General features: G+C 43.2%; 1 protein-coding gene across 1 annotated transcript; it reads left to right on the top strand.

The window, feature by feature from the left end:
• Window positions 1-290: 290 nt before the first annotated feature.
• Window positions 291-10,728, top strand: ERI1 (exoribonuclease 1; the record flags this gene model as incomplete). The annotated part of the gene is made up of 6 exons (XM_018569982.1): window positions 291-473; window positions 2,916-3,094; window positions 3,951-4,170; window positions 6,746-6,829; window positions 9,496-9,605; window positions 10,614-10,728. Coding segments are annotated over exons 1-6 (807 nt in total), but the record flags the coding sequence as incomplete, so codon positions are not given.
• Between the last annotated feature and the right edge of the window lie 1,718 nt (window positions 10,729-12,446).

The following is a 12,446-nucleotide window of genomic DNA, read 5'->3' as shown; positions in this document are numbered from 1 at the left end:
AACGGCAGAGGGCGCCACACACAACTCCTAGTACCTCTAGTTCAAGCTACACAGACTCAAAGATGGCGGTTTCAGACTTCCGGAATGTGTTATTTCCAACCTATCAGTTTGATTTCCGGTGTCCTGTAGGCAGGAAGTGTCGTCTCTGAGCTGCAAGAAGCGGGCTGCACAAGAGCAGAGGGCTGAGTGTGAGAATTGTGGTTAGAGAGTTTATCTGGCCGCTATATTATAGGGGTTCATATTATCACTGGCTCTTTGTGTCATGTAAAGGCTATAAACAGCCCGCCGTATTTACACTGTATATCTCCACCAGGAGCTGCTGGTGATGACAGAAGCCTTGTAGAGGAGAGCACGTGGTGATCTATACATCTGTCATGGAAGATCAGAAGGAAAACAGACCGCTTCAGCCGGGACATGTCGATGAGGATGATCTGTCCTGGGAGTTGTGTAAAAATTTGGAGCTCGGTGGAAGGGTACATTTCCCTGTCATGTGTTTATATGTCAGCCAGGTTTCTGTTCTAAAAAGTAGAAAACAATGCTGCAATGAGGGTTCCCCACACTGAAGAGCCCCCCCCCCCTTACCCTATAGAGATAGGCTAGTGCAATAGTAATGCCGTGGCTCTGATTAAGGCTGTATTAGTTCAGTAGAACAGAAGACAGTAGTGTTTTGTCATAGTGCATACATTTTCTAGTATGGGTTATGTCATGTCATTGTTTTCCTTTTTGCTCTACTATAGTATTTTATTTTTTTATTTGTATGTCTTTTTTAGCTTTGTAGACTGATGGGTTTACATTGAGAATAAGGCTCAATAAACCACAGTTTCTTTGCATCACTACTAAGCCTGAATGTGGAATGTACAGATATGGCCGCCCTCTTGTACATGTGACTCATTTTAAAGCAGAATTCTGGGCAAAACTTTTATTAACCCTTGCATTGGGGCTACTCCTGCACTGCAAGGGTTAACTGCTCATTTTCAAATAGGTGCTATAATTAAAAAGTCATATCCAAACCTCGGAGCTGGCCGGCTGTCACAGTGCTCCCCCCAGCCTGTATCTTCTTCTGCTGCAGCCATGATATGTCTCTCCGCATCCTCATGTTTAATACGCAGTATATTGGACATGAATGGAGGAGCAGAGAGGGAGCTAGGCTGGAAGGACCAGTTTCTGAGCAAGCTGGCTCAGAGGATCGGGCAGGTATAACTGTTTTTTTATTTTAGCACCTATACAAAAGAGCACATAACCCTTAGCCTGGAGTTCTGCTTTAAAGTATAACTAAAAGCAAAATGTTTTTTTGGTTTTTTTTTTAGATTTGGATAGAGTGGTAAGAGATTAGAGACACTGTCAAGTTTTCATTGCTGTATCCCCATTAGGGAGATTCATTCTCTCGTTGTCCAGATCACCAGTGTCACCAGATAAGAATGTGAGAAGTAAAGCCAAACATTTGAATTGCCATCTGGACAGGAATAGAGAGGAAATCTTCCAATGGGGACACGTGATCCCATGACCATGGTCTAAGGGGCAGGAAGTATAGGCAAATCTCCTTAATGAAACACGGCAAAAAAAAAACATGGCAGCTGTTTTAAGGCCCCATTCACACCTGACCGTTTTGTAGCGCGCCCTACGCTCGATGAACGCTCTACAAAACGGTCAAAAAAATAAATAGCATTGTAGTCAATGGTATCGTTCCCACCTGTCCGTATTTCCGCCCGTCCCGAACGCACTACAAAACGGCCCACGCATGAAAAGGTCCCGGAGCGTTTTTTGCTGCGTATTGGTCCGTTTTGTAGGGCGTTTTCCATTTGTATACTGCCAAGTAGCCTTTGGAATCGCGCGACTTTTTTACCGCGAATCGCGGTAAAAAAACCGCGTGACGGTCGCGCGACAGACGCACATATTACAATACGCATAGGTGTGAATGGGGCCTAAGACTCGTGCAGTATCCAAGATGAAAAAAGGTTTTGCCTTTAGATATACTTTTAAGTGTATCCAGGAAAAAAAGAGATCCTGTTGGCCTCTACAAACCTAAAGTCCAAACTGCAATGAGACTCACTTCTCCAGGGCCCATGTCTCCTACCTTCCTGCATAGCCAACAGCCTCCTAGCAACCAATGATGCTGACAGTAGGTGGAGCCTAATGAGGAAGCTCAGGGACTATTTCCCCATCAGGTCCAACTCCCTTGTGATTGACAATAGGCAGTGGTCGCATTCCATTACAATAAGACAGCCTGCTATTGGCTATGGAATCCCCTGCTGTCAATCACTAGCAGAGAAGACTTCATGGGGAACTAGTCCTTTGGCATTCTTATCAGGCTCTGCTCACTGTCAGTGCCACTGGTTGTTAGGGGACTGTCGGCAGTGACCAGTTCTGTGGGTGAGGACAAATTGTCAATGAGCACGTTCAGAGGAGAATGGCCAGATGTGTTCCCACTGCTCACATTCCACTACTCTTTACAACAATGTTGTGCATGTATAACTTTGAACCTGTAAGAAGGGCTACAGTAGCAGAAGACCATACCAGCTTTTCCTTCAAACAACAAAAAAAGGGAAATGATGTTCTAGTGAGAATAGGATAAACAAATTTGTGGGATTGTGTATAGTGGGAAAACATTACAGAATACATTGCAATGTGTCAGGGTAGGGAACATAAGTGGAATGATAAAGTGAGAATGTGCTGTAAATGGGATTTGATATTTTCACAGCATGAATGTGTGGTTGAAGCCGTCATCAGCAACTGTATAATGGGAACTAGTCAGTATTGTCCAAACTACCTAATGAATGACTCTACCAACTTGTTTGTTGAATTCAGCCTACTCTGTAGACTAAAGGGTCCTACTAGATAGGTGTACATAATAAAGTGCCCACATGGCAATGCATATATGTATATTTCTACAGATCAGATATTAACTTTATTTGTAGGTCAGACAGAAAAGCAGACTTGAGGGGCAAGAGGACGGTGCAAATCACTCAGCTACATCTTGGGTGAGTGACTTCAGTGACCCGGTCTACAAAGAAATTGCAATCGCAAATGGATGCGTGAACAGAATGAGCAAAGATGAGCTGAAGGCAAAGCTTGTAGATCTGAAACTGGATACTAGGTAAATAAATTGTAGCATCTGTTAATACCTTCATAGTATGGACTTCTGAGTAATGCATGAAATGATCTCTTGTGAGCATGAGATTTAAAGGAGAATTATGAGGCGAGAAACTGTCACAGGTCAGCTCAATAGATCGGTAAGTGAGCGAACACATACCGTCACTCGCTCACTTCTCGATCATGTCCCTGCAGAGAGCCGTGACTGTCACTAACGGCTCCGTGCAGGGATTCCCCCCTCCCCTGTCCGATCCTCCAGCACTGACTGGCGGAATGGGCCAGCACAGCTTGCTCTGCCTCTGGATAGGCAGAGCCAGCTGTCAACCCTGCAGCTGGGTGGATCCCGACATCAATGTCAGGATCTGTCCTGGCTGCGGCGTCCCAGTATACCGCAAGCTGTATACTGAGCTTTGGGTCACGGGAGAACGCTAGTTTGTGTTCTCCCATGACCCTTAGGAGAACTATGGGGAAAAGCCCTGACACCATAGTTCTCCTTTAACGCAACTCGATTACCAAAAAGAAATCATATTATAAGTTTATAATAGGCGCCATATGATGATTGCTGCTACCCAGTATGTGCTCTTTTGTTAAGCTGTAAAACATTTTAGCCTCACAAAGTCCTTTTGTAAGCTTTGGCTTCATGAAGTTTGAAACCGGCAAACTCTGCCTGTATTTTATACCTACAGCAGTTATTTTAGGAGGAAACTGTCTCCATGTGGCATCACATAAGCCAAGCAGTTGCCTCCTAAAATAACTGCTGTAGGTATAAAATACAGGCAGAAGATTACAACTCTTCTATTTTTGAGGCCTATTGAGGTACAATATAATTATCAATTTTCTTTTTCTTCTCTTCATTATAGGGGAGTGAAGGATGTTCTCAGGAAACGTCTAAAGAATTACTATAAGAAGCAAAAACTCACTTGCATATTGTCAAAGGACTCCAGTGAGACTGATACATATTATGACTATATCTGCATTATTGATTTTGAAGCCACCTGTGAAGATGTTAATGCAGCAGACTACATCCATGAGATTATAGAGTTCCCCATTGTCTTGCTGAACACAAGGACTTTAAAAATTGTGAGTTAAACTAGTTTCTGGTGAGTTTGTAAAGTAGTTTCTGGAGGGTATGTAAAATCTTTCTTGCATTATTTGCACTGGTTGTAACTCGCATACGTGGCTCTTGCTACCTTTTTTCATACCCTTGATATTTTCACCGTTTATTCTGTAGACTCATCCTGTTATATGAAAACTAGCTCCTATAGATAGCTATCTAAAACCAAAGATTTTTATATTTTGCCATTACTTTTGCATGGGCATGTACTCATAAGTAAATCCAGCAACATCGACCAGTGAATGCACACTGCCAAGTTTTGTATGTATCTAATAGTCGCTAGGTAGTAATACTGACATTGGTGTGCTATACATAATGAGCTGCTATCTCTATTGTAGATGCAAATGATGATGTTTGTAAACTACATGACATATTGGGGTGGGAGCAGAACAGAATGCTTACTGTATTAAAAGAGAGCGTCCTCCCGTCATTCTGGGCTCAGTATACCGTGAGACGCTGCAGCTCGCGGTATACTGAGACGCTGAAGCGGATCCCGACAATTGTGCCGGGATCCGCCCAGCTACGTGACTGACAGCTGGCTCTGCCTATCTAGAGGCAGAGCCAAGTGTAGCCTCCCCCGTCCGTTCCGCCAGTCAGCACTGGCGGGGGGAATCCAGCCCCTCCCCTGTCACGGCAGAGAGCCGTGACAGGATCGAGAGGTGAGCGAACGCCGGTATGTGTTCGTTCACTTCCCGATCTACTGAGCCGACCTGTGACAGTCTCATTGTCACAGGTCGGCTAGAACTATGAGGTGAGTGAAAAGCACTCGCCTCATAGTTCTCCTTTAAAGCCCATATTAAGTCTCGCTTTTTTTTTCTCATTTTAGTCCTGTACTGACCTCAGATTTTTGTTCGGCGATGGCTTAAAATGCCTTCTTCTTTCTTCTTCTCACTCCACTGCTCTATGCTGGCAGAGATTCAGTACAAAAAGTCAGTCTCTTACACTGAAACTTTATGCCAGGCTATGAGTATGCAGACCTCTGGTAGCTCATTCAACAAATAACTCAAGGAAGTCACTCAGTTCAGCAGTTGCCTGGTAGAACAGCTGTAAGCCATCTGATGGACTATCAGGTTATATTGCTTGACCAATACTGCTCTTACAGCACACATCAAGCTACAATACTCTTCTGAAGGCTATGTTTGCCCAGCAGTATTGCTTTATTCATCAGTATTGCAAATATAAAAGCATCAATGCACAGTTTTTCCTTGTGATTTTTAAAGGGTTATTTTCGCCTTTATTGACATTTTATTAAAAAATAAAAATAAATCCATATCATTCTTACCTTTTGAAACTGCTTCTTCTGTGGGCTCCCCCTTTCAGTCCTGCCAATATGGCAGGACAGACCGACCTTAGGACGCACAGCCCCAGCACCACATGAACAGGCACTGGGCTACAAGAACTCAGCTTGCCTAACCACGCATGCACACTTTACTCTCTCTCACAGCTGTGACTTAATGTATAATTCAAGTTGTAATACATATGGATTTGTTTTTAAAATGTCATTAAAGTTAAACTAACCCTTTAACTTCTAGATTTCAAAGGTTAGATTTAAATTCTGTACATGGCATGCATTTTTTTTTCCAGTTTAGCTCTTTCACTGCCAGAAATCCACTAGATCTTCTTTTTTTTCTTGAATAGATTTTATGGGGCTGCATGTTTCATTTGGTGCCTCACCACTAGACCCTAGCCTCTCCTCTACCCAAAAAGGGCTTCAAAGAGAACTAAAGCCAAACCTTTTTTTTGTCTTTAGTTCTCTTTTGGGTCACAGAAGGACATTCAATGTCCTCCTGTGACCCAACCTCAGCAAATAGTGGGTTACTGCCCGCTATATCCTAACAGAGCAGAGCCACACTGCAGCTGGGAAGTATCCCGATATTGTCGGGATCCACCCAGCTGCCTGATTGACAGCTGGCTCTGCCCCTATAGAGCCAGCTGTGCCCGCCCCCTCCCCTGCCTGTCCCTCCAAAGAGCGCTGTAGAAACAGAGAGAGAGGAGGGGGAAATCCCTGTGGGTAGCTGTGGCTAACAGTCATGGCTCTCTGCAGGGAGAAGATGAGAGATCAGCAATTTTTGGTTGCTCAGCTCTCGATCTAAAAAGCCCGGCATGTGACACCTGCAGTGTCACACACTGGCTCTAAGTAATCGAAAGAATACATTTGACTCTCCCTTTACTTCTCCTTTAGTCATAGAAGTCAGTGGTGGGGCAGAAGAATGTATGTATGTACACCCTAATTACCCACCAATCATGTTCTTAAAGTGGCATGGTTTACTTTGCATCTTTCTTTCATATCTTATGGCAAGAACATTGCCTTGTTACATCCAATTAAAAGCAGGGTTAGGCAACCTCTGGCCCTCCAGCTGTGGTGAAACTAAAAATCCCATCCTATAGCCTAATCCTATAAATCTGCCTCTGGGAGTCATGTCATATCTGTAATCTAAATCATGGTATAACAAACTTGTAGTATTATTACTGTAAATTCATAGCTGCATTGACAAGTCTGTTTTCTTAAATCCTTGACCAGATTAATTTTTTCATCTCCAGGAAGATGCTTTTCAGCGCTATGTGAGACCAGAAATTAAGCCACAACTTTCACAGTTCTGCATTAATCTTACTGGAATTACGCAGGTAAAATTGTGAGAGAAACTAGAGACATTCTTGTGTTAAAATGATGGTATGGTTTGTGCTGTTCCAGTTAAACACCAAAGTTGCCGTTCCTTTAACCAAACGATTGTCCCTTACCACAGGTAATGAGATTGAATAAGAAAAGAAAGTTGTGATTGAAAAGGGGCAAACCACTTAGCATCTTCAAAATGTCTTTCTACAAAATTGACAAACACACCTACATAAGCATTTTTGGATTTGTCACATCTTTTTATGCATTTTCTTTTTGGTCAATTTCAAATTGAAAGTGAGGGAGTAATATTCCAGCCTAGTCACAGATGCATATAAATTGCACAAACTGCATGACAACATACATTTTTGTGCAAAGGGTCTGCTTAACTTGCAGCACAGAAATACTTGTCCTAGTTATAAAAAAATGTGTTAAACTGAATTGCGTAGATGTGAATTAGCCATATAGTAAGGAATCTGATTTCTGTTTAAGATGCTTTTCAATGCTGTGCTGCATGTGTTTTATTGCAGGAAAACAGATGAGTGGGAATGGGTCTTATATTGTTCTTTTGGGGAGAAATAATAAACGCATTTCTTAGTGTTGGACTCATGTTGTACTAATTTACATATAGACCAATGTATGTATACATGTATAGTATGTAACAGTATTCAGGATGCACCAAAATGTCGGCCACCGAAACATTGACTGTAAATGGCACTTTTGGCAAAATGCCGAAGTGCCATCTTTGGCCAAAATTGCTGTGCATCTCTAGTTTCCCTCCTCCTTGCTGTGTGCTGCTCTGTTCCCCCTTTGACACAGCGCAGCATCCAGCGTGGAGGAGAGAAACTGTCAGAGGAGGCCTGGCGGTTCTGGGGAGGAGAGCGATGTGAGCCGCAATGTCACAGGAGGCCGGGCTCTCCTCCCTCATCGCCCCCCTCAGCCTCCTCTGACTGATCAGAATGAGCAGTGCGGGGGCAGAGACAGCCGTAAGCTGTCACAGTAGCCCGAGCCGGCCGTGAGGGTGAGGAGTCAGCTGTCAAAAAAAAAGCTCCCCTCTCCGCACCGCCAGCGAGAGGGGTATCAGTTATGAATGAATAGGACATCATCACTTCCTGTTCATTCATAATTGTGTACATAACTCATGCTACGGTATATCCACAATGTATGAATGAAGAGGAATACTCAGTATAGAGGATTTCTGTTCATTTAAAATAGGGGATGCAGAAAAAGAGATTGAGGACACAGTCTTCAATCTCTTTTTCTATTTTAAAAGGGAAATATCGGGTCTATTTAGACCCTTAATATTTCACCGAAGCCCCCAGTAGTAAAGTTAAAAAATAAAAATATTTAGTAAAAATGAATTTAAAAAAAAATTAAATTAATTACATTTTGTTTTCGGCCTGACATAATTTTTTTAACATTTTTGGTTTAAAATTTTCATTTCGGTGCACCTCTATATTTAATAAAAATAAATAAAAAACAATAAAATATTTTAAAAGGTTAAAAAAATAAATCTGTATTTATGGTTTAGGGCTGCCATTTTTTTAAAATTTTTGGTTCGGGTTTAATATTTTCATTTCGGTGCACCTCTAATAAATATGTATATTGTTTGTGTGTGTACACAGTACACCCTCTTTGAATTATATGGTTTTAAGCATCAGGACATTCCTGATAACCACGTTACTAAGATTATTGCTGATGCCTTGCCTCCTAGGCATTGTGTTAACACACGCCTAAATGCTCCAGACCAGCAAACTGCTAAAACTTGAGCTTTATAGAGATGGTCACACATTTCTGCTGATCAGTTAATCTAGGGCTTTGATTAGTAGCCCTGGGTGCTACTTAGCCTCTTAATTTCTATGGAAGCAGTGAGGGTGTACTTAGATTTTTACTAGGGATGTCCCGATACCATTTTTTTTCAAGACCAAGTACTTTCCTCAGGTACCAATTACCGATACTTTTTATTTAAAGGGACATGTGACTTTTTTTGTAAATCAATACAGAATTATTATAGGGCGGTTTCTTTATAATTATAAAGAACTGTAACTCAATCCATGATTATTTACAATGGAGAATGGCAACCAGCAATAGAGGACTAAAGATCCCATCAATCCATGATTATACAGCAATTAAACAGGGCTGTGTTAGGTGTCCCATGGGGCTCTGAAGATGGGTGCCGGGCTGAACGGGTAAGTGGGTGTGGGGCTGTCCTGTGCCGGCTCCGGAAGCAGGAGGAGGCGATGTGTGGCCGGATCAGCACTGTCAAAAACAGCCCCCTGAGGTCCCCAGCAAGCACCGGACCTCAGGCAGCCACTCTTATTTAAAAATGTAAAGGGCAGATATCAACCTTTAGATTCGGGGCATTTTCACGAGTACAAGATACCAAGCAATGAAAATGCCTGGTATCGGGACTTCTCTAATTTTTGTACACATGGCTTCTCCATTTTGAGTTTGTTTGAAAAATAAATGATGACACGGTGTTATATGTCATGTGGTGTTGCTCCTCTGAGGTTGTATTTTCCTAATGTAAGGACCAGATCGTTTTTATTATGTCCTGATTTTTAAAACCATAATATTCAAGGAGGGTGTACTTTGTTTTTCACACGACTGTACATATATGTATTGCCATATTATTGAACTGCAGTATGACTCATTAGTTGATGTTGCTTTCAATCTACAGGATATTATAGACCAATCGGATACATTTCCTGTTGTTCTTCAAAGTGTTGTGGATTGGATGAGACAAAAAGAGCTGGGCACGAAGTACAAATATGCTATACTGACTGATGGGTAAGATTTTTAGCATTGCGGCTCTTTTATCCCTATTGTCATGAGTATTATAATTATGGTTACTAGCGTCCTCCCAAAGCTCAGTACATCTCCAGCTACAGCTCGCGGTATACTGGGACCGCCGCAGCCAGAGACGGATCCCGACATTACTGTCGAGCTCCACCCAGCTGCGTGAGTGACATCTGGCTCTGTCTATCTTGAGGCAGAGCCAGCTGTAACCCGCCCCCTCCTCCGTCCGTTCCTCCAGGCAACGCTGGATGATCGGAGCGGGGAGGGGGGAATCGCTGTGGGGAGCCGTGACTGACAGTCACCACTCTCTGCAGGGAGATGATCGTGAAGTAAGAGAGCGACTGTATGTGTTCGCTCACCTCCCGATCTATCGAGCCGACGTGTGACAGTTTAATTGTCGCACGTCGGCTCGAACTATGAGGGTGAGTGGAACCCACTCAGCTCAGCTCATAGTTCTCCTTTAATTAATGAAATGGTTCTATTGTATGCTGAGGTTTAAAGAAGAAACCCAGGCAAAATTGTTCTGAACCCTTGCAGTGTGGCTACCCCCGCACTGCAAGGGTTAAGTGCTTCTTTTTGTCTAGGTGCAAAAATAAAGTTATACGCACCTGAACCTCAGAGCCGGCTTGCTCTTAGACCGGTCACTTCTTCGTCACTTCCCCCCTTCAACAGTGGTCTAAGGTCCCATAAAATCATCACGTCCAATACACTGTATAGTGCGAGAGGATGCCAAGGGACATACCATCGCTGCAGCAGAGGATGAGACAGGCTGGAGGGAGCGCTGTAAGAGCCTGCTGGCTGTGAGCTTCGGGTGAGTATAACTGTTATTTTTGCACCTATGCAAAAACAAGCACTAAACAGTTGGAGTGCGGAAGTAGCCCCACTGCAAAGGTTAAGAAACATTTTGCCCGGAGTTCTGCTTTAATTCACGAAACCATGCGATAAGTCCAGCTATAGATCATACTGTCATATGTAACTTTTGTTTTCATGCATCTGCAGGTCATGGGATATGAGTAAGTTCCTAAATATGCAGTGCCGCGTTAGTCGTATTAAATACCCTCGCTTTGCAAAGAAGTGGATCAACATTCGCAAGTGTTATGGAAATTTTTATAAGGTTAGTACAGTATAGATTCTCACTCAATTCCTGCAATCCCTTCATTTGGCTGCTGGGACTTAATGTATGTTTGCTAATATTTTTCAAAGGGTTATAGCCTACTGAATTTTTAACTCTAAAGCTACACATGAGGTTTAATCACATTTTCAGGAAACGTAGCTTTGGCAATTATCTCACTTGTAATATGCTGGTTTTAGTTTAATCTGCTGGTGAACCCCAAACTTTCAGATTTGTCTAAAGCTGTGAAAGTATTTCTGTTCTTTTAAAAGTCTATGTTTAAAAGAGGACTATGGGGTAAGTGTTTTTCCCCATAGTTCTCTTTAGGGTCACGGGAGGACATATATTAGCATCCTCCCTTGACCCAAAGCTCAGTATATAGCGGGCTATTGCCAGCGATATACTGTAAGCGCCGCAGCCGGGACAGATACCGACATTACTGTTGAGATCCACCCAGCTGCGTGAGTGACAGCTGGCTCTGCCTATCTAGAGGCAGAGCCAGCTGTGCCCGCCCCCTCCCGCGGCCGTTCCTCTAGTCAATGCTGGAGGATCAGAGAGGGGCAATCGCTGCAGGCAGCGGTGACTGGCAGTCACTGCTCTCTGTAGGGAGACGATGGGGAAGTGAGCAGTTTGGCTGCCTGTTTCTGCTCACTTCCCGATCGATAGAGCCAACCTGTGACAGCTTCTTTGTCACAGGTCAGCTCTAACTATGAGGATGAGTGGAAATCACTCGCCTCATAGATCTCCTCCTTTAATTTGTAATTACCTCGTGATCCTGCCAGCTCCACAGATTTGACTAGGCAAAGTGGCAACCCTGTAGCAAGTGATCCCCCGTCTTCTTCTTCGCCACTCGGTCCTTGCATGCTCCAAGTTCCATATCAAGAAGCCATGAACTTCCTCTATAATTTGCAGCAATCCTCCCCATGTGAATCTCTTGCAGGTCATGTAGAGTAGCTCAAGGTTCTTTATTGACAGGAGCATTGCTCCTGTATTTATCCTGCTCACTTGAATATCATAAATTACAGGGGAGCAAAGATGAAGTACTTCAATGTCAATAAAGATCATTGAGCCACCCCGCATGAAGTGCAATGTGTCACGTGACGTGAGTTGCTCAGAAAATTGTAAAGAAGTGTTTTGTTGTTGTTGTTGAAACACTCCTTTTAAAGGCTTGTTTTTCAAATAATGTTATTTACATTTGGCTTTTTTTCCCCCACTGATCAGTCATGTGACCGCATAGAGCATGAATTGGTCCTGTGCAGATCAGGGCAAAGGTAACAACACTTTAGTGGCATGTGTATGACGCATCACAAGTTTGAAACTTGCTCCTCCCCCATATTTTTCAATAGTTACTGAAGCACTTGATCTGGATACAGATCATGTGACTTGCTTACAAAAGATTCACTAAGGTATTTAACCCCTTGCCGTCCGCCCATGCGCGCTAGCAGAAACCCGCCGGGACGGACGACCTTTACCCATATCTTTGAAATGACAACAAAAACACGTAGAAATGTCTAGCAATGACAATCTACAAACACATACTTCTAGATATTTGCCAGCTTTGTATTCTTTGCATACCTTGTTTTTCTTTTCCTCCCCATTCTTCTCACAGTGGCCATTTTTACTAAGGGCCGAGCGTCGCGTCACTGCTGCTCCGGTGTGCGGCGCTCCGAGCGGGGTCATCTGGCAGTCTCCGGGTCCTAATTTAGGTGGCCGGAGATTGC

This window comes from Nanorana parkeri, unplaced genomic scaffold, assembly GCF_000935625.1.
Source record: "Nanorana parkeri isolate BGI_ZX_2015 unplaced genomic scaffold, ASM93562v1 scaffold1439, whole genome shotgun sequence".
NCBI classification, from domain to species: Eukaryota; Metazoa; Chordata; class Amphibia; order Anura; family Dicroglossidae; genus Nanorana; species Nanorana parkeri.
This window is presented reverse-complemented; position numbering and strand designations above follow the sequence as displayed.